The sequence below is a fragment of the Drosophila sulfurigaster genome, chromosome 2R, assembly GCF_023558435.1.
Source record: "Drosophila sulfurigaster albostrigata strain 15112-1811.04 chromosome 2R, ASM2355843v2, whole genome shotgun sequence".
NCBI lineage: Eukaryota > Metazoa > Arthropoda > Insecta > Diptera > Drosophilidae > Drosophila > Drosophila sulfurigaster.
Window position 1 is genome coordinate 25605094 of NC_084882.1, and position 22539 is coordinate 25627632.

Genomic DNA, 22539 nt, shown 5'->3' on the forward strand with positions numbered 1-22539 from the left:
TCATTCACGACTATGTTGCTATCCCCAGACTCATTTCACATCGACATGAATCGTGTTTGCTTGTCATATATCATGGCAGGCATTGCAATTTGATTGGCAAGTGAGAGGAATGGGATGGAATTATTTATTGGCAGAATCGCAATGAAAAGTAATTATTATGTTTATGCGTGAGAGAGGCGAAACACAGTCCACTGTCCACCGTTCTCTATATACTTCTCACTTTTGTTAAGAGAGAAACTCATTTCTGACTCATATTTAATCCACACGCGTGGCTCACATAAATTATGTGCTCCCAGCTAAAGTACAACTCGTGGCAGGTTTTTTGCTCGCAAGTCAAAACCATTTGTCATAATTTGCGCAGAGCAAAAGTGGGAATGAGATATTGAGAAAAAGAAAGCGAAACTCCCAAACCAATCGCCTTGGACCATTAAACTGTCAATAACAACAAAAACATAAACATCAACAACAACAACAATAAAAAAAAATACTTCGCGTATTCGACACGAAAATCGACTGAAAAGCAATTATTTACACTCCTGCAATAAAAATATGCCGCACGCTGCGTTCACAAGGAATAACTGCTCCGTCTTCTCCTCTTTCTTCCCTCTTGCCGCTTGCCTCTTCCTTTTTTCCACCGAGAAAAGTTGTGTCAAAAATTGGCGTTGTGAAATTTATTACCTCTCCTTTTGGCTGGCTGCGCGGCTTCTTCCTTGGAATTGCATTTCGCGTGTCCTGGCCAGATTTTTATGGCCTCCTCCCAGAAGATTGCGCTGCTGGCGAGAAGGAATAAGCGAGTCATGGGGCTGTGAAGTTTTTGATTTTACGAGTCTGACGTTTTCCACCATTGAGTCGACAAATCTGAAATCTGAATTGGCTTTTTCCCATGAATAGAGGGGAGATATAACCTGAACAGCAAATAAAAGAGGGAGCTGAAAAGCATGCTCCGCAAATTGGAAAGCGAAAACTGATGGAAATTAAATAACAATGTCATTTGCCAATTTGGCGCAAGTTTCAAAGAGGACCCGAAACTTTTCTAGACAAAAGAAAAAGCTAATTTAATAATCGGTCATTTCCAAAAGCAGTTTCCATTAAGCAATGAATAGCTGTTCTTTTCGGTTGTGTTTAGCTCTAATTTATATAAAGTTAATTTGACAGAAATTGAAATTCAGCCAGTCGAATGGCCAAGTACAATATAAAAGTGTAAACAAAAAGAAAAGACAAAAACTTTGTTAACTTTGATTGAAATTCAAAGCTGAGCAACAAAATGGACGACGCTCTGTGGCATTTACTTCCAGGCCATTAAGGCACAATGACACACGCGGCTGTTCAAATAGGATGAGGAAAGGCGGGAGAGATAAGTTAGGAGTTAGAGGAAGAGACCTTTGTCTAAACTTTGGGCCTGAATTTGCTTGCCTGCCCTTGGATTGGCTTTTTTGTCGCCTCTGACACTTCTCTGAACCCTTGTCAGTTCATCGAGGGAGGGATTGGGGCGGTGTTAGTGATGAGTTGGCCGATAATATTGAATTTTCAGTGTGCTTAATCATGGGACTCAAACAGAGGCCAAAGCCTTACCGACTGTAGAGGACAGCTAGAACGAATTCTTGCCCAAGCCTTCTTATGTGCAGATTATCATTGTCAAAGCTGAAATCATAATAAATCATTTGGCTTGCTCAGCAGACAAGCAAAATTCCTGGTCGTCTGCACGAGTTTTAAAGGAAAAAGTACTTGAAATCCTTTGGCAACTTACAAATCCATTTAATGGCATTTGCCTTTCGTGACCTAACAACCTGACACACTTTTCCTTGTAGCCTCCTAGTAGGAGACATTTACCTACGCTGACCCTGAACCTAATGAGCACCCGCAATTAGAATCCGCATGAAATATATAGCTTTGTGCCTGGCATTAAATCCAGAATCTTCTCCCTCCATCTGCCATCATTTACAAGCAGATTAAGAAATTAATGGCCTACCATTGAATCAGCTTCGTTGTTAAGGAAATTCGGGAAGAGGTTTCTTTGGCTGACTTTTGGTTTCGAGCGCTTTGTCATTTTTCATTTTTAATGCGCGCCACGGGGCAGTCCAAGAGCCTCCCACATAAACCAGATTAGCCACGCCCAAACAAAGCAAAAGAAGAAAAGGAAATCTAAAAGAATTAAAGATTTCAGATGTTGCGACGAACAAAAGTGGAAGAAAGCATCTAATTGAGTTGCCTTCTTCAGCATGGCTGTGAGATTGCGCAGGAAATGAGGCAAACTCTCATTTTGCCTAGTCATAAGCGTTGACTCGACAGCCCAGTTGTTGACCATAAAGGTAGCCACGAAATTAAATAAGTCCTGCTCCATACACAATGAGGACAAGGCTCCACTGAGGCTGCAACTAACAAGCACATTGACAGTCGTTAAAAGAGGACAATGACAATGGACGTCTGCTGAGTTGACTGTTGCCAGGATGCGAGGGACAGCCACAACCCAACAACATCACCGCACAACGTTTTATATATTTATGAGCCACAGACAGGAATACAACAATACAATACAATGCAGAAAAGGTAACGTCATTTGGTCAAAGAATGGAAGAATGAAGAGAAAGCAATAGCAACAGTAAAAGCAAAAGCGAACGGAGAAAATGAGACAAAGAGAAAGGTGTGGAATGGCTGACTTCCGTTTCCGTCAACACTGGCGTTGAATGCTGCTTCCTGCCAAACGGCAGTCAGTCAGCCCGTTAGTCTGCTTTGTGGCTAATTTGCAAATAGAATCGAGAAGGGACCAACAAGCTACCAGCTTATGCAATTTAATTACAATTTGTTGCCTTTCCTTCTGCTAGCAAAGGTGAAAACATTAAGAGAGTATTCGATCCGTCTAATGGCATCTAAGTGAAATAACCTGTGAATGGCATCTACTCTAATTATAATATAGATGGCAAAATGCCAAGAGGTCAACAGACTTATTGAGTTCACTAAATGGGGTTGCACACATAAACCATATACGCAACAAGGCAATATGATTAGAATCACATGGCGCATAATTAATTGTGGCAAATGTGCAAATATCAAGCATACGACTAATATGCTGAAATAATTTGCGTGTTTTGAATTGGATTGACATGCGTTTGGGCAATGCTTATTAAATATAAATACTCATATAAAAAGTAAATTACATTTTTCTGTAAAAATTAAATCAGATGAGATATTAAATCTATTAAAACCTGATTTCTCTTTATGAATGGAATAAACACTGCTTTTTCATGGTCAATGGCCTGTAATGTGCCTGAAGCGTGTTTGCTTTATACATATTTGATTTTGCCCTTTGCAAATGTTATTTCTGCCGCGTCAAAATACAGTGCTCTTTTCACTCTTCTGTTGGTCATTCAAGTCTATGTTGCCGTCCCCAGACTCATTTCACATCGACATGAATCGTGTTTGCTTGTCATATATCATGGCAGGCATTGCAATTTGATTGGCAAGTGAGAGGAATGGGATGGAATTATTTATTGGCAGAATCGCAATGAAAAGTAATTATTATGTTTATGCGTGAGAGAGGCGAAACACAGTCCACTGTCCACCGTTCTCTATATACTTCTCACTTTTGTTAAGAGAGAAACTCATTTCTGACTCATATTTAATCCACACGCGTGGCTCACATAAATTATGTGCTCCCAGCTAAAGTACAACTCGTGGCAGGTTTTTTGCTCGCAAGTCAAAACCATTTGTCATAATTTGCGCAGAGCAAAAGTGGGAATGAGATATTGAGAAAAGAAAGCGAAACTCCCAAACCAATCGCCTTGGACCATTAAACTGTCAATAACAACAAAAACATAAACAACAACAACTATAAAGAACAACAACAACAATAAAAAAAATACTTCGCGTATTCGACACGAAAATCGACTGAAAAGCAATTATTTACACTCCTGCAATAAAAATATGCCGCACGCTGCGTTCACAAGGAATAACTGCTCCGTCTTCTCCTCTTTCTTCCCTCTTCCCTCTTGCCTCTTCCTTTTTCCACCGAGAAAAGTTGTGTCAAAAATTGGCGTTGTGAAATTTATTACCTCTCCTTTTGGCTGGCTGCGCGGCTTCTTCCTTGGAATTGCATTTCGCGTGTCCTGGCCAGATTTTTATGGCCTCCTCCCAGAAGATTGCGCTGCTGGCGAGAAGGAAAAAGCGAATCATGGGGCTGTGAAGTTTTTGATTTTTACGAGTCTGACGTTTTCCACCATTGAGTCGACAAATCTGAAATCTGAATTGGCTTTTTCCCATGAATAGACGTGGGATTTGCACAAAAGCCAATTATGAAAATGAAAAAAATAGAAGAATGAAATCTTCACATATCCAATACTCAGCGTATGCCAAGCTCCAAGCTCCTGACTTGGCATTTTCAATCTGTTCGCCACGAACAGAAGCCACATAATCAATCAGTTATTCACATGTGTATGTGTGTTCTTTACTTTTCTTACAGGACAAAAATGTTGCAGCGCCCCAATTGGCAGTGGGCCACATAACGTCGCCCCTTCCTCCACCACACACACACACATAAACACATTCAGCATCCTGTGAGTCAAATTCAAAGCATGGCGACGCCCACGTCAATAGAAGTCTTCAGTTGCCTGGCGCTTTTGCTCGGCGCTTTCATCAGCAGCGGTAAGCAGACATCAAAGATTCACATCAATTTCGATTATTTAAGCGCTTATTATTGCTTATTGTAAACTTCGATTTTTGTAGTTTAATTTCCTTATTCAAGTTGCCTTTCAAATTGTAAGTGTGAATGAAAAACAATTTTCAATGAATTTATATATTTTACTTTACTCGTTACATTTTAATTTAATTAAACAGTTCATAGTAGTAAAGAAATAGATCCCAATGAAAGCTCGATAAGCCAATGCTAATGTGTATTTCATTCTATTTACATTGTGCTTAACAGGCTACTGCATAGACTGTTTCAAGTGCGTCTCATATAATGGCGCCAATAAGGCGTGCGATGATCCATTTCACAATAATTATTCCACCGCCATTCTGGAGTCGCCCTGCATGGGCGGTCGCAAAGGACGCGATGGCCTCTTTCCGGCAACGGCATGCATTAAAATCGCCGGATATTATGGTGAGTGATGAGATCAGATATGAATAATGGGATTACAATGTACCATGATTGAATCGAATCGAATTGAATTGAATTGAATTCATTGCCACAGATGACACCGGCGAGACGATAACTGTGCGAGGCTGCGCCTTGGACAGCGGGACACTGACAACAGACACAGAGATTATAAGAATGTCGCATTGTGGTAAATTCTACTATGATAACAGGTGCGTCTAGCATTTCATTTTATCACACACAAATACATAATATTATATGACACCATATCAACGAGCTCTAATTTGGCAATAAAAAGAAGGAACAACCTTCACAATTCACATAACATTTTATGCACAGATCCAATTACATGATACAGACAGCTATAAAATGTATGTCAAGCACCTACAAGAAATCAAAGTTATTGGGTTGCACCTACGTCTAATGAGCTTGTTATTATGATGTGCTTAAATTGACTATTTAAATCTCTTTCGAGTATACGTATTTCTCAAACAGTTCTCTGTATAATTAAATGGTATTAAGATAGCCTTCATTTCATAGAAATCCATTTAATGAAGTACAATTGAAATTGCACAGACTGTTAGAGAGCTTAGTTGAAAGTAAATTATTTACAGAATTAATTGCGCAATTCGCATAATTCATGCCAGATGCGCAGCTTAATAAACAAATGTGAATAAGCGCATGCAATTTATTTATCACACACCCATTTCATAAATACTCGCACGTTTTATCCCGTTGCTTTCCACTTTGTTGACGTACGTTGCGTTACGTATACGTAAAGAACACTAACGCAATTCATATGTTAGCTTTGTGTGTAACATGCTGACATTAATATATTCCCATTGTCGCAGCCATAACTTAACATTATCTCTCTCTCTCTCTCTTCCTCTCCTCCCCCGCTCTTTAGATACGTGCATGGCTGCCTTCAGAGCTGCAGTGACGCGGATGCTTGCAATGGCAGCCACCCAAAGGACGCCGTCGAGTCCTTATTACTTAGCGTTGCGCTTCTCCTTTTGCTTGCAAGGTAGCAGTGACAACAACAACCAATGCAGCAACAACAACAACAAAAAGAAGGAAAAGAACACGAAGAAAAGGAGGTGAAGCTTGTAGCATCCTATGGAAGTTAAAGGGATTTAGCTAAAGTGAACGTGAAAAAGCATTTAATATAATTCAGCTGCGCGAATATTTTTACACTACTCATACGCTATCCCTTCCCCATCTCTCTCACATTGGCAATCCCTTTCTCTCTCTCTCTTTCTCTCAGTGTCTACAATTGCACCTTACCGTAAGTGCACGCACACTCTAACACTAACTGAAACACAAAAACACAGACGTGGATGACACAGGATTACAAAATAAACGAAAGAAATGCATAAATATTTATATGGAATTCATCAAGCAATTATGTGATTTATAAATGAATATTTAACAACTATTTAACAATAATTGATGAAAAGCAAAAGCGAAATGAGAAATTTCTAACTAAAGTAAATTAAAAGAAAACCAAAAACAAAAAACGAAAACTATGTATTAACGCTAAGCGCTGCTAGGCAAATATCGAGTCTAAAATCAAAGCTAGTCAAAACGAGAATTCAAATTCAATTACAATTATAATTATTTTTAGCTAATATGTAATATTAGTATTTACATTTATGTACCAACAAACAAAAACTCACCTGTGTACTATTGTTCGACTATTGTAAATAGATTGATTTATTCGTTAGATGGATGCTGAATTTTAGGCAATTTAATAAACAATTATGGATAATTAATTAATATTTAGTGGCCACATAGATAGAGTTAACAAATGTACTATAAACTGCGAAAACAATTCATTCTCTATCTCATCTCTTAATATACCCTAACTTTGGCAGGGAAACTTAATTTATTTATTCGATTTAGAACTTGCACTTTCCCATCTAATATTTAACACACCCTAAATCATGTCGTAAAGTTTCGTTACTATCGTGACTATATAATCTGATATTGGCTTGTTCAACGGGCTTGACTCATCAGCTGAGTGCAGACGGATCTTATCAATATTTAAACTTATCAATACTCACTTATCGCCACTTAAGAACCTCCAAAATATATGTGCCGTATCAAATTCTCAGTATTCACACGAAAGTCAAAGAAAGAACATGGACGGTAAGCACCGAAGGCACTCAACAATATCCGGTGGGGTTAACATTGTTATCGATCCTTGTAGGAAACCATTGGTTGCACTATAGCCACGGCGCCTTGCCCCAAGAAGCTGTTGTCGCTGGTCACGATGCCGATGGCGATACCATCTTTGTTGGACGCGCCTTCTACAACAACGATCTGCTGCCAGCCAAGATCATTCCCAACAAGGGCAAGGCCTATGTGACGTTCGCCCGCCAAGAGATTGAGCTGGAGAACTACGAAGTTCTCAACGGCCAGAACTATGTGTGGCTGCCCGGAGCAAATGGAGAGGTTCCACCTGGTGCTGTGCGTGTGGGACGCAATGTGGATGGCGAGGATCTGTATGCCGGACGTGGCTATCATGCCGGCAGCTTGACTGTGGGCAAAGTGCATCCATCCCACGGTTGCCTCTACATTCCCTTCGATTCCGATGAGGTCAAGATCTTTGAGTACGAGGTGCTGTCCCGCTTGATTGAGATGCGATAAGCAAGGTGTATTTTCTGTTAAAACAATGGCCTCAAAAAAAAACTAGGTAGATTTTGTACAATAAAACTCAATCTTTTATAAAACTTTTCTAATCTAATCTTTAGTTTCGTTCGTCATAAAGTTTCATTGGTAAAATATAGTTCTAGCTTACTGTTCTATTTGTGAGCAATGCAATTAGCTCATAGCCGCTTTTGATGTCACTTTATGATTGGCTTCCTCTGTTTCGCAGTTCGTTTTCTTTGTGAGTTAACTCAGTTTTTGGCCCGATTATGCAGGAATTTAGTACGAAAAGCAGTTCTAAGTTAACAAATTGAAGGTAAATAATGGAATAGCAATTAAAAAACGAATACGAAAATGAAAACGAAATTAAGTTCTTAACTTGGAAAGTTACATTAAGCCTAAAAGTTTAATTATAAAGTCTAACTACATTTTACACACTCATATGATAATGAAAAACCAATAGGACCAAGCTAAATCTATGTGCAAAGCTTAGAAGAACAAAAAACACAATAGCGTTTTATAAAGAAAAAATGTTAATAATAATCATATCAAGAGATAATTATTATTACAAATAGTACATTTTATATCTGCCTTTCTGTTCTTAATTATGGTTATCATTTCTCTCAGAAGAAGATGAAGCGAGCTTGCAATGGTTTCTGCATTCAAATTAAAATTAACTATGTAAAAAAATAGAAGAAATGAAAACCAAATACAAAAAAGTGAACCATGTTTGCACACGTTTTTGATAAGATAACAAAATTTTGCTGAAATCGCTTGCTTGCAATGCAAAACAAAAAGAAAAATTAATAATTAAACAACAAGTATTTAATCAAAAGCAACCGTTAAAAGTTTAAACATACATACTAAAGCACCTGATTGGCTAGCAACCGATTTATACAGAATTCAAATTCTCCAGCATACACACACATACACACAGTTCACTTACTCGTAAGTATACAATTAAATAAATACTACATACAATGAACGACCAAGCAAAAATAAAAAGTGTATAAAACATTGAAAGTTTCATGGCAATTGCAATTGCTAAACATTTGTATTTAGCACTTAAGAAGTTTATATTTACAATTAAGCGCAAAATGGATAACTGAATAACTAGATAAACGAAGCTACTAAAACTAATCGAATTGAATTAAAACCTCTTTCTTTTGCATTTAAATGCGTGCGTACAACATTCTTTTTTAGTGCTAAACAAACACAACACAACAACTCACAAAACTATAAACATTTCTGAATAAAAACTGCATACATATACTGAATATCGATGTTGTTTACTCTGGTCAACTTAAACTACGTATATTTACAGTGCGGAGACGATAGGATTTTTAATCTAAAAGTGTCTTAACATAGGCGGCATCTTCCTGGATAAACTTTTCAGTGTGCTCAGTAGGCACTTCGACACTTTTGTAGTTGTCCAAACCAATTTCTTCCTCTTTTCTGTAAGACAAAAGTATTTAGCTAAGTCTTGGCAAAATAAGAAAATTTTTCACTCACTTGATTAGAATATCCACCACATTCTCGCAGGCCAATACACAATCGCTTTCACGTCCCACCTTGGCTTCCCATTTGTGGTATTCGCGCAGTATTTCATAGACGCCTTTAGCGCGCAGCACTTCGCGACAACGACGTGTGGCACACAGTTGCAGCAGACACTCTAGCAGCATTTTACGCAGATCCGGATCCGTTTCTCTCGTCTTAGTTTCGGGCAAGTACTGAAACAGACAGAGTTCAATGTCGTATAACAAATTCAGATCATACTCGACCCTCACTCACCTGTAGTTCAATGGGCAATTTCTCATTCTCTTCATCACTGAACTCCTCTGGTCCACAAAGCGGCTGCAGTATAGCCACCAATATGTCATCCTGATCATTCAATATCACATCATGGTATACGGCATCAAAGCATATATTCTTAATGATGCCAATGGTACCACCACGTCGCACAACACTCTCCTCAAAGGATGCAAATGGAAGCAGCTTCTCAAGCAGTCGATACTTTGGCTGGCAACACAATTCCCGGCCACGCTGTACTTGTGTTAGATTACAGAAGATGGGTGCCAAATAATGCAGTTTTGACTTTTTCTTGTTGTAGTCGAGTTGGGCAAAGGCTTTGGCCAGCTGTGACAGCGTGGGCTCTAAAGTATCCAATATACCATGCACCAGAGACTCGACGCGCGTCAAATTGCTCAGCACCATGCTCCAGGCATCGGCCAATTCCGCTTGCTCGTCGATAATCTTCTTGGCGGCAACATCCGCAATGACGAAGCTCTGAAAATGGTAATGGATTGTGGGTTCAAAAATATGACAGCTTGAACTACACTTTATGCTATAGCTTACAGGTTGCACTTCTTTTGTCAATTCGTAGACTTTAATGGCCCCTGCTTCCTCAGCCGTTAGATTTATCAGACACAGCACAGCATCCTTTGCAATTGTGGCGTTCGCATCGAGTGTTAACCCAAAAATCGCCATCAGCAAGTCATCAAGCGAGAGTATTGCATCTTTGCCTTCGGCACTGCCGGTCAGACCTATGAAATAGCAATTATCAAACAAATTTCTTATTTGCAAAGAACACCGCTGAGCACGTGTTGCACTTGAACACCTAGAAATCGTTATACAGGTGTTTGTAGGTAATAACTTACTCAGTACATGCGTTAGGGCGACAGCCTTTAAGTCTAGACGTTGGTTGGGCTGTAAAAACTGTATAAGTTCTCTTACGCTGTCCATTGTTTTCTGTATTCTGTTAATTAAATGCGGTATTCAACAAATAGAGCTGCTCGTTGTTTATGCTGTTGTCGCGGAGTGACCATAAGTAAAAATTTCTTAAATGCCGCCTATTATGAACATTTACAAATATACCATATGATATGTGAACAGCTGATATACTTTTCCATTAGTAATGTTAACAGAGGAGCAGTTCTGTTAAGAAGAACTGTTAACTCATCCAAAAAAGTATGCAACGAGCACCTTCCAGTCCTTCTAAAACTGTTACCAGAAATCTTATTCATAATTGAATAATCTATTTTTTAGATTTTTTGGTGTTTAACGAAAGAAATATTTAAGTATCTAAATTTATTAAAAAAATTATGAAATGATACGTTTTTGGGACAACAACATTACTAGTTTTCTGCTTACAATTACTTTATGTTATAAAAATTCTGTTAGCCGGTGGAGTGAGGAGTAAGTTTTTGACCATATCACATTGCCATTCACGTGTTCACGTAATATGAGCGCGAAAATCAAAGCCTGATATATAATAATTTTTGATTTACAAAACTTTTGATCAGCTTTTGTAATCAACCATCTAATAAGTCCAGAACATTTTGTCTTATAGCAGTTAGTTTGAAAATCATAAAGTAATGGAATGATTAAATGCAGATAATATAATTCTTTGTTTGGTGAAACTCCTTTTTTTGCCATTCTATGAATTGTGTCAACGTTATGAAAAGAAGCTCTATGCTACAGATTTATAGCAGTCAGTTTTTTTCCAACACCATTGGCGCGTAATTTAAATTTGTTAGTGGAGAATTACTAACTTATAATTAATAATCGTTCAAATATTTTATTGAGTATAAATTTTAATATTGAAAAAGTTTAGATGCCTTTATTCCCAAACACATTTGTTTAAAAACGTTTGCCGTAAATTAAATGTAAATGTAGGATAGATGGAAATTATTTTCGTTCCCATGTGTTGAAAGGAATGTACGTTTAAGATATATACATTTGAGTCTCGAGATAACAAATTTGGCGATGCAAATCGAAAAAATGTTTAGAGTACTTGAATTAAGTTTAAACTTTGGCGATTTGATTGCAAACTGCGAAGTGCGAGAACGATACAAACGGAATACCTCACAGTGGCAAAAGGATCAACAATTGCAATTGAGAAAGGATTCGGCAAAAGAGTTTTGCTCGCCTTTTGGATTCGTTGAATGAATCCCCGAAGCGGCTTTATGCGCAAAACTTTTGCTTGTTATTTTTAATGGCCGGCAATAATCGTTAAATGTGTCGACTGTGTCCTTGTCGTTGTTGTTGCTCCCGCTGATGCTGCTGCTGCTTCTGGATCTGGTTCTGCTGCCAATGCGAACGTTCCACAGTTTCTGCTTGGATGCCAACTTTCGTGTTGCACTAGCAACGGCAAGTCAGCAGTTTGCCCCACACCAACCACACCCCGGCACATGCAAAGGGGGGACCAAGGAGACATGCGATGCTGGCAACTCAACTGAAAATTTCATTTCGTTTGGCATCAGCTCCGCACCGTCGCTCGGCACCGGGGATACCGAAAAACTTTTTAGACTTTTTGTCGACTTTTCGCATTTTTAGTTGCGGCCAACTGGCAACTGCTGGCTCAGCACGCTCAGGGATATATAGGAAGGAGAGAAAGAGAGACAGAGAGAGAGAGACCGACGTCTGTCAGTTGTAGCCTTAGCTTAAATTGAACCCTGCTCGGGCTCCAAATGTTAATTTCATAACCCGATTCGTGCACGGCTAACTGCTGTTTCATTTATTTGCGTTCTATGTAAATTTCATACGCCCACAGGCGGATCTCATTTGGGCGTGCCGCTGCACAAAAGCAACAGGAAAGAGATGGGAAGGTGGAGGAAGTGGGGATGCAGGGAATGGGGCCAAAAGTAGTTCGGATGCTAGCTGGGAATGCGAATGCGACTCCGACTCTGAATCTACCTGTTTGCTTTTGTTGTGCCCAATGGGCCATGCCGTTGTTGTTTTTATAAATATTTAAGAATTCTAATCAAGATCCAGTCGGTTGGTTTGCTCTGCGAGGACACTCGTTAGTTTGGTAAACACACCATACATACACACACACACTTGCTATCATATCGTGGAAATGTCGTGTTGATTCTTTTTTGGTGGCATTTTAATGTCCTGGCAAATGTGCAATTCCAAAACGAATTAAAGCCTCAAATAGTCCACAACTGAATTCACTTTCTAAAAAGGCTTGGTTAATTATGATATGATGGGACATTTTAACTGCACATAAGAAAAATAAGTAATAGGAAATCTAATATGTTTGCACTTTAAGTAAAAATTGATTACTAATAAATATGATAATTGGCTTAACGATAAATTTGATCGCATTTATAATTCACTAACATCACAGATATGTTATCACGATCTTTGCTAAGGAAACAGTAATAATAATAATAAACAAATAGTATCCTTTACTATCATTTTTGGCAAATTAAAAAGGCAGTATTTTTCATATACCCAAAAAAGAAATAAAAAATTGTTTTATTTTCGCACTTACAGTAAATAAGGTAAATAATTCATTTAAAACGTATTGTTAAATGTATTCTGAACCAATTATAATAGTCAATCATCACTTACTTCTTAATAGAATCTATAAGAATCTACCCCATAGTACACTAGCATGAATATGATATTTGACTCACGTGTGGTCCGTCGCTCAATTAAGATAAAAACAACATTAATAGCAGCAGCAACCGCAAAACGAAGAACAGAGCGAAAAAAAAACAACAGAAGAAGAAATGAAATGGTTTCATGAAGAAAAACGCCATTAAAAGGAACGTTGATTGGATTTATGACTTTTTTGTTGGCTCGATGGGGAGTGCTGCGGAGACAGAGACAGAGACAAAGACAAAGAAACTCGTTTTGGGCCACTCCTCCGCCTTTGTTGGCCATGTTTGCTTGGGTTTTGAACCCGTCATGGACCAATACCAATGCTGAATTCGGCCATAACTTCCATTTGTTGTCGTCCACGTCGTCGTCGTCATCATCGTCGCCAACAGTCGCGGCATACTCAGAGGCGAAAAAGGTCATAATTAACTGGTAACATGCCAACCAATCCGCAGCGTAATTAATTTTCAACATTGCAACTTGTCAGCGTTGTTTTTGTTGCCTGTGTTCATTAGTGTGCAGCGAACAGGTAACACCGGTAAGTGGACTGCTACACGAACAACTCCAGCGATGCGATTGTTATGAAGTTGACATTTAAATTAATTAACTACAGCGTAATTGTACGCGAGTAGCACAATATATTATATTATATGTCATATCTACTGTAAGTAACACAACACATTTAAAGCACACAGCGAGAAGACTACTCTCAGCCCAATTATATTACGCATTGTCATTTATACATAACTATATATTTTAGTAGAAGTTTTACATTGTATAAACAACGCTAGACTTAAAAATCTTTCATATTAACTTAAAAAGATAAATGTATGAATTCGTTCTTCTCTTGATTTGCGTAAGAATTTGCTTATTATGTTAAACCAGAATAATAGTTCCAACATTTTTAATCCTTAGCTCTAACTAAAGCACTAAGCTAGCACTATTAGATTCATCTTTACTCAAAATAAAAAAATTTTTTAGGTATGTATTTGCATTTTTCGCTTTATATCCATACATATTTTTTAACTTTTGTATTTTTGTTGATTGAATTAACTTATTGGATGTAGATTCTTTTCCGTTTGAAAAATTTCCCCGTGAGAATCCTCCCATGAAAAATGTTCTTAAAAACTAACTTCTATGATAATGTTATTTATTTTTACAATCTTGATAAATAATGTTTAAGTTTTAAATTATTATTGTTGTTCTCTTTAGCGTATAAATTGTTAAGCTGACAAAAGAAATAAAAGTGATACAAATAAAAATAATTATAAAATTCTTGTATATCTTGATTATACTTAAAATTTTTCATAAAAACAATTGTGAAATGTAAATTATTTTGCGACGTTTAAGAAACCTTAATTTCAAGTTACTCAAATGCCCCAAGATGATTTTGTAATATTCTTCCTGTTACTGCAAACATATTCCATTTACTGAAAGAATAAAATTCCTCAGTTGCTTTTAATAAAACATTAATTGAACGCATTTTTCAGAATAAACAAATACATAAATTCTTTGATTGAATGCATAATAAAAGTTGTTGCTTTAAGCCCAGCAGAACTCCTTTTAATATCGCGCATGTTAAGGAATGGAGGAGGGTCCTTAAATATTTTGCATGTTCTGCAAATATTAAACATATAAATGAGAATTTTTGAAGACAAAGCGTGCGTCTTAACGATCCCAAATGGCAATCCCGCGCACGTTTGCTGTGCTGCTTGGAACACAATACGTCGGATATATGGAATACGGCTGTAAAGGTCGAACCCGTAAGAACACGACAAGCAAGCCAATTGAATGAGTTTGAGGGGGAGGAAGGAAGACATGTAAGGCGACGAAAAAGGGGTTCAATTCGCCATTTCTGCTCGTAGTCATTCATATTTATGCATTGTTCGGAGGACACGAGGACATAAGGACACTCGTCCTGCGATGCGATGCGTTGCGATGCTACACATGTGTACGTGTTAATATCCTGCCTGGAACATGCACAGCACAGAGTGAGAAAGAGAGAACTTTGTGCGATGTCGTTGTAAAAATAAAATGCCGCTGCAGTTGTTGTGCGAACACATCTCTCCGGTTGGGGAATTGATACAAGGCAACAGCAACGTGCATCCAACACAATATTGCCATCGATGTGGAGTTTCAGGATGGGGATGGAGTTGGGGTTGATGTGTTGCGTATTCATTAAAACTTTATAATCACCAAACATGAACGATACGTGTTTCGATTGCAAAGTGCGTTATATATACTTCCAATTCCATTCAGAAGACAACCATTTGTTGTACGTTCACTTTATTGAAGAATCGCGGGGAATGGAGAGGGTGCACTGGAGCATATGTGAATATAATATGAGTGTACTCATATGAGTAGGTTATAATGTCATCATAAATTGTAAGTTTTGTATAAAAAACATTATACGAGCAATTTCAACTTGAATTTCTTTGTTAAACTGCTATCTGGCTATTAAAATGATTATATCTAGAATAATATATTATTAAAGACATTCAACTCATTAAACTAAAGTTTAAAAACGAATATTTGTAGATATCTATAAAGAAACAAAAAAATTAAGAAAAAATCATTGAATCATGATGAAATGATGTTAAAATCGAACCAAAAATTGATGATAGTCATAATTGAATTAAAAACAAATTCATAAATCAATATCAAACTACAATACAATAATTCTATAATACAAAGAAAGACAAAGCGTGCTAAAATCTGTAATAAAATCTTTAATCATGATTATATGGTGTCAAAATTAAATTAAGAAGGATTATTCTTAAATCAAAATCAAAATTATACAAAAATTCTAGATTGCCTAATCTTTAAATTCAATATTATAATCTTGTTTCAAGAATGGAAAAATATCAAAATGAATATAGATATATTAAATATAGTTGGAATAAATTATGCAAAGAATAAATTTTCACCAAAGTTTTTTTCAAATTCTTTTTGTTTATACATATACTATTATTCATAAGATTTTTTTTTATTGAAAATTAATAGAAATATGAGAAAATATCTTAATCTAGACAAAATGAGTATATATTTTATTTGTTTGTTTCTAAATGTGTAAGGAAAGTTTAAGCAGATGTAATATTATGTTAAGAAGATACAGAAAATAAAGTTGACTGAATTCAATTATTATTGTTTCTATTTAAAATGTGATAAGCAAGCACATATTTAATACATTAACTAAAAGGGTATAAATGCTCATTGCAATATATGTAAATGATTGAAGACGAGAAGCTGCAACTGTGTTTTGTGGCTCTGCAATGAATTTCAATAAGAACATTTCGCATCGGGAGTACTATAACATATACACATAATATGTATGGATGTATGTATATTTGAGTTCTGGGGTCTTTAGCATAATAATTTCAATTTCCACATGAATATGACTGCTTCAGCTTCAGTTTATTTTTTTTGTGAATGCAATTTTAAATTTTCCGTTTCATAATTATATTTATGCAAATGTGCATTGCACACACACACACACATACATGGAGGGTGAGTTGCCATGAATATGTATAAATATGTATGTATGTGTGTGCGGGGCTGACTGCCTTCTGGGTAGAATATAATTTTCGTTTTTAATATTCTCTCGCATGCCCGGAGTTTGTACATTAAATTTATTTATTGACGCAAATATTGGATCGGATGCTGTTGGCTCGACTCTTCTTCGCCATTTGCATTATGTGTGCTCTTTCCTCGTTGCCCACTGAAATACATAAGTAGACATAAGTGTGGGAGATGCAGTTGCTGTGGGTGTTTAATGCCAAGTGACAACTTGGTGCATGTTCACATGGCAGCCAGAAGTTATATGACAATTGTGAATGCATCCTCAACTGCTATATATATGCCCAGATATAGAGTATTCAGTGGAAACGTGTAGAGCACAACTTGTTCGAGGTACAAACGATGCCAAATCCAACTCAAACTTTTGCGTTTAACTTGAGTGGAGAAAGGGCGCTAAAAGAGAAGGGGAGAGAAAGGGAGGTGTTGCCTGTTGTTTGCTCAAATGGAATTTCCAAAGTCGTTTAGCTCCTTATTTTTCTCGTTTCGCTTTTCTTAAATGCCATTTTTTTCCATTTCGTGCGTCCGCATTCAGACAGCTGCCGCAAGGCGACGGCGATGGCAAAGGCAAAGGCAGCCGGAAGGAAGCTGTTCCGGGGGTGGAAGACGCTGTGCGGAATTCCTGAGTGGAATAACAGCAAATGCGAGCGACGAGAGACGAGAGCCGAGAGCAACATGGCTGACTGCTCAGCTCAGCTCTGTTCACATAACCCACCCCTAAAGCAGCCAAGCTATGGCCACTGACATTTGTTTGCTTTGCCGCATTTCTTTGGCTGCGCTCAGCTCCTTGGGCTGCCAACTGTTTCTTCTTCATCATCCGCAGCAGCAGGAGCAGCAGCCAGCGATGTAGAAGGAGCAGCACTGCCAGCAATAGCATCTTCGGTTCTTCCTCTGCCCCGAAATGCCATTCGAATAGTTTGCTTAGGTTCATTTTCCCCTTCCCAGAACTTGGCATTGGGTGGTCTGGGTGAAGCTGACGCTGCTGCGAATGTTGAGGCCAGCAGCAGCAGCAGCAGCAGGATGAGGATGAGGATGAGGGTGAGCACGGCCATTGTTGCCAGAGTGTGCGCTCGTAAAGAAGATTTATTGCGAAGACGCGCGCGTTTCTTGGTCTTATGCCAGAGTTGAGTTGGGGTTGGGGGCGAGTGTTTTTGGGCGGGGTGGTGGTGGTGGGTTACACGTAGCAAGTGGCAAGCAGCAAGTAGCATGCCTCAGCAGCAGATTCCATTTGGCCGGGCTGGCTCCCAAGGAAGGAAATTGGGTTTGCTTTTCCATTTCCCGTGCCGCCACTTGGCCTCAGTCTCAGTCTCTGCCTCAGACTTGGCAGGCTACAGCTTACTAAATTGCTTTCGTATGCCAGCGGTTGGGGGTTGCCAAGGGGTCGGGGTAGGGGGGGCGCAAGAAAAATTACTTTGCTCACAAAAACAAAGATTGTATCTGTGGGTGTCGGTGTGTGTGTGTCAGTGTGGGTAGATAGGAATACTCTTATTCCTATATCACATTTCTCACATCTGAGACTAATGCGATTGTATTTTTTGAGAGTTTTTCTAATTTGCATTTAATTTTTTGCAGCTGTTACTTTCTGCTTCTACCGGCTGCTTTCGCCTAATTTTGGCCGCCTTTAAGTCGTTAAAAATTCTGAAAACGTTTCGCTTAAGCTTAATGATGCCTCACATTGAAAGATAAACATTTGAATGGTCTCGGATTAAGCACACCAAACCACTTTGTAAGCAACAGGATGTCGCAAGGTAACCTGCACGTGTTCTCTATCCGGTGTGCCAAATTATCCGACTCCTCTATTAGAGGTGCCCCTTACTTTATATTAAAGTTTCATAATATCTAAAGTAAATTACAAATTATTATTATGTTCACTAATGAAAACAGATTAAGAAAGTGTATACAAAATTTATTGAGCGAAATTTGAAATTTACTTTTCATTATATATTTTCAATTGTTTCATTTTAAATATTTGAATTTAAAACATTAATGCTTGTTTTTCAAATCAATTCAATTCTACTCTATTTGTCAAGAACAACCGTAATTATTTCTTAAACTTTAGTCAAATAATAATCCATTTTCATGAAAGGAATTTGAAAGTTGTTATTTTTAGTTTGTATCCTACTTTATTTTCCTATTTCGTTCTTTAAACTTAATTTTATAATTCATATCAATATATGTATGTACAAAAGTATTAGTTTAATTCAAAAAGAAAAATTTGGAATTAAGCTTTTATTTTGTATTAAAAATGTTTTTCATTAAATAATGATTTTTTTTTATATTGTTGGAACTCAAATGTTTAACCCTCTATTTGTCATGGACGTTAATGTCAGTAAATAGTTCTTCAAGCTTTTCCTTATTATTATTATATTATATTTTTCAAATAACGAATACAGTTCGTTATTTCAATTCGATGATGCAGAGCGATTAAGGCTTTCAGGCTAATTTAAATACTCATTGAACATAATTCTTTTCATAATGAAATATTGAAATAAATATTTCAAGGACAATTTTTATGGGATATTTTTTCTGCAGTTATTATATAAAATGAGTCTAGTGAAATTGCGACCAAGGTTAATTGTGCGAGCAATAAAAAACACAAAGCAACTCATAGAATATCATAATTCACGGCAATTTACTTCACCTGCGAACCTTGCACATCAATTTGTAGGCAAGTAAAAAAAAGCCAAAAACAGGTAAAAGATTGAAATGCATGTGCCGCCTGTGACCTTCTTATCCAGAGCACAGGACGCAGCACGAAGTCCAATATATCTATTCTAAGTACCATTTGCGAAGAGTAAAAAAATAAGCAAAAAAGTGAGACGCAAAAGGCGAAAACTAAATATTAAAACATGAGCAAGCTACATTCTTGAAATTTCCCACAAGACCTATAGAGGAAAATCGAATCCGAATCCGAGTCACGAACCAGCAGCTTCAACTACCTGGTCCGGCCCCACTTCGCCTGCCCCTGCGCATATCGTTACGGTATTTGCGCAGTCTCAGCCTGGTTCTCAATCTTCTATATTCCGCCAAGGATTGGGGGGCGGAGCAGGGCGGGGTTAAAGGGTCTTGCGACGGCGCCGGTGAAGCGGCCATTATAATAAACAACCAGGCAGCGGAGGCTCCGCGCGTATCGCTCGCGTTCGTATCTTCGGATGTCCTTTTGCCATCGTTTGGTGTGGAGGAAAAAGTCAAACGTTTTTCTTCCACTTTTTGTGTATTGCCTTTTTCGTTTCGTTTCTTTTTTACTTTTATTTTTTTGGCGCATCACTCGCCGCCTTATCCCTTTGGGATTTTTGCGCCATTAACGTGAATTGCTTTTTGGGGAAATTATGTGTACCCCGCACACAGAAGCTTTAATGTTTTGTAAATTCACATAAGGAAACCATTATCACCTGAAATATGAAAGCAATTTTCCTGCATCCTTTCCACTTGCAAGTTATTCTTGTTGTTGTTGTACGTCCCTTGGCTCGCTTATCTTCGTGTTTTTACTTGGTCCCTTCATCTACGAGGTTGTCATTGCAAATTCTCCTTAGTATTGTGTTAGCTCATTGTAGTCAAAAGTTTTCCTTGGCGGCTCTACCATAATCGATTTAGGTAACACCATTTTTGCTTAGGAAACAACTTTAAGGAATCATCAGCTGACTTCAAGGCATAGAGATGGAAATATATTTAAGGTAATTGATTGAACTTGTGTTATATTAGACTACCAACTATATTTTGTGGTATGATTCATACTATTATATTTTAAAATGTATATAAGTATTCAGAAATCTTAACTTAGCTGATGAATATATTTTTAGAATGAAAGGTTATAATATCCATTTGTTGTGGCTATCAAATATATATTCGTTAGAATAGCTCTCATGTAAATGAAAATCAATGTAGGAATTCAAAATATTATTGATAATCATTATTATTCATTATATTTAGAGAATTCAGAGTACTTTTATTAAAAAATTTTTGGTAATTCAGTAATAGGTTTCAATTTAGATAACTTTACTAAGATACATATTAGTATTTGGGAATTTAGTAGTTTTCTCATGTTAGCTTAAGATCTGATCTTTCTTAACGAATGTAATATAATGATGGGTTTATTGGATTTATTTTCAAGTTGACCTTTCGATAAATGCCGACGGTGCTTTGATGTCAATTTCCAGAAGCAACAACTTGAAATGCAGTTTTAAGGGGCCAGCGATTGTCTGTGGCACTTCTTGGCCAACAACAAATAGCAGCAGCAGCAGCAGGCTAGAAGGAGCAGAAACACTCGAAGACGAAACAGAAGAAGTTGCAAACAGCAGCAGGGAGGAGCAAAGAACATCGTGGTATCGTGTCGTTGGCGCTATTTCGGTGGCCATAACAATTCTCGTAATACTTCGGGCATCGCCGACTAAACGATAATCGCGCGTAAATGCCCCACTAAAATCAATACAACGACTGCGACGACAATAGAGGCAAGAACGACGACGATGGTGAGGACGAGGACGAGTACGAGGATAAGGCGAGGTCCTTGGATGCTACAGCGAACAGCAGCGAGTGGCATTGAAGTTTCACCTTCAGCGAAGACGTCTTGCCATCCTTTTCACTGGCTGCTGGCAGCTGGTTATGCACATGCGCTGCAAAAGTGCGACTTCGTTTCGCTCTGCCGTTTTCTTGGAACTGATTTTTCTCATTTTCCTTTTTTTGCTTTTTTTACTTCTCTGGCATTGGACATGGCCATCTTATGGCAGTTGAGTATATTTGGAGTGTATCAGCCATGGATTTATTTGAGCACATTTAAACTAAGTTTTTATCATGTGATTGCATTCATGATTCAACAAATATAAGTTTTAGTCTCTAAAAATAAATGCACAAACAATATTTACATAACTAACATTGAGCACATTTTAATTAAACGTTGTAATTTAAGACTCTGAAGTTATTTGCAAATATTTGTTGCTTGGCTTAATTACAAATTATCGCAGATAGAAAAAATCGCATATGGAATGTGCCACATTTATGAATTTATGCATCTCTCAAGTTGCAACCGCAGCAACTGGATGTTCAACTGCAGCAGCCACAGCGACAACATCAACAACAACTATCAAGTCACATAAATATTAAATTGCATTTTGTAAAATGATTTAGTTGCAGATTAATTTCAATTAATGACGATTTCATCAGTGAGTTTCATTGAGATAAATGTGGAGAAAGGCTTTGTGGGGAACAACGCGTATTGACAATCAGCAATTCGCAGAATGCATGATTTGATATTTGCTATTTAAACAATTCCGTTTATAATAAAATATTAATGATTCTGCTTAATAATAAAATAAATGCGAAATATATTTACAAAATAGAATAGTTATTGAGAATTCGGCAATAATTTTAAATATACATATTTAAATTTATATATTTATTATAGTCCCAGCATCTTATGTTTGGGCAAATATTTTTGCAGCAACATTTCGAACTACTTCTTTAGCTAAAGGTTCGTAATCGGCTTATGTAATTAATAAAAACCTATTGCCTAGAATCACCTGCTGTTGAATAATTGAATTTCCCATTACGATTACCTGACTCAGCTTCCCACGAGCATCGCTCGCAGTTGAAGTCGTAGTCGCAGTCACAGTCTCAGTCGCTGGCAACGCATGCAAATCGGACCAGGGACAAACAGTTGACATTTTGTGGCCGCAGCTGAGCGACAAATATACGAGTAACCATAAAAATAGTTTATGACTTTTAATTACGGGCTCAGCATGAGGTCGCCGAGTGAATCGTCGCCGTTGCCTTCGATGTTGAAGTCGCTTCTGAGCAGCAGCAGCAGCAGCAGCCGCCAACCGCGGCCAACTGCTATTGGTAGA

General features: G+C 37.6%; 3 protein-coding genes and 1 long non-coding RNA gene across 7 annotated transcripts in view; 2 read left to right on the forward strand and 2 right to left on the reverse strand.

Annotated features, from left to right (window-relative positions):
- The window catches only part of LOC133836362 (uncharacterized), an 82623-nt gene extending 76011 nt beyond the window's left edge, over positions 1–6612 (forward strand). For all 4 annotated transcript variants that reach the window (XM_062266811.1, XM_062266809.1, XM_062266812.1 and 1 more), the window contains exons 4-7: positions 4457–4638; positions 4919–5095; positions 5187–5301; positions 5997–6612. In XM_062266811.1, coding sequence (XP_062122795.1) covers positions 4569–4638; positions 4919–5095; positions 5187–5301; positions 5997–6117 — 483 coding nt within the window. In that variant the 5' untranslated portion in view covers positions 4457–4568 and the 3' untranslated portion in view covers positions 6118–6612. The remainder of the gene's footprint in view (positions 1–4456; positions 4639–4918; positions 5096–5186; positions 5302–5996) is intronic.
- LOC133836364 (uncharacterized) lies at positions 3190–4544 on the reverse strand. Its single transcript, XR_009893720.1, has 3 exons — positions 4455–4544; positions 4227–4380; positions 3190–4144 (listed from the first exon to the last, which is right to left on the reverse strand). It is a non-coding gene; the product is annotated as an uncharacterized LOC133836364 (long non-coding RNA).
- A 140-nt stretch (positions 6613–6752) lies between the features above and the next one.
- Positions 6753–7821, forward strand: LOC133836363 (natterin-3). The gene is made up of 2 exons (XM_062266814.1): positions 6753–7237; positions 7299–7821. The coding sequence occupies exons 1-2, from the start codon at positions 7231–7233 to the stop codon at positions 7736–7738; spliced, it is 447 nt and encodes a 148-aa protein (XP_062122798.1). The 5' UTR covers positions 6753–7230; the 3' UTR covers positions 7739–7821.
- A 184-nt stretch (positions 7822–8005) lies between these two features.
- Positions 8006–10560, reverse strand: LOC133836360 (protein HGH1 homolog). The gene is made up of 5 exons (XM_062266808.1): positions 10396–10560; positions 10094–10281; positions 9530–10024; positions 9251–9468; positions 8006–9193 (listed from the first exon to the last, which is right to left on the reverse strand). Exons 1-5 carry the CDS (start codon positions 10478–10480, stop codon positions 9082–9084), a joined length of 1098 nt encoding a protein of 365 aa, XP_062122792.1. The 5' UTR covers positions 10481–10560; the 3' UTR covers positions 8006–9081.
- Between the last annotated feature and the right edge of the window lie 11979 nt (positions 10561–22539).

Excerpts from the sequence above, each read along its gene's own strand:
- LOC133836360 (XM_062266808.1), bottom strand. The coding sequence starts at position 10,480 with ATGGACAGCGTAAGAGAACTTATACAGTTTTTACAGCCCAACCAACGT. Across the intron at positions 10,282-10,395 it reads CGCCCTAACGCATGTACTGA|GTCTGACCGGCAGTGCCGAA; the intron begins GTAAGTTATTAC and ends GCTATTTCATAG. Across the intron at positions 10,025-10,093 it reads TGACAAAAGAAGTGCAACCT|AGCTTCGTCATTGCGGATGT; the intron begins GTAAGCTATAGC and ends TACCATTTTCAG.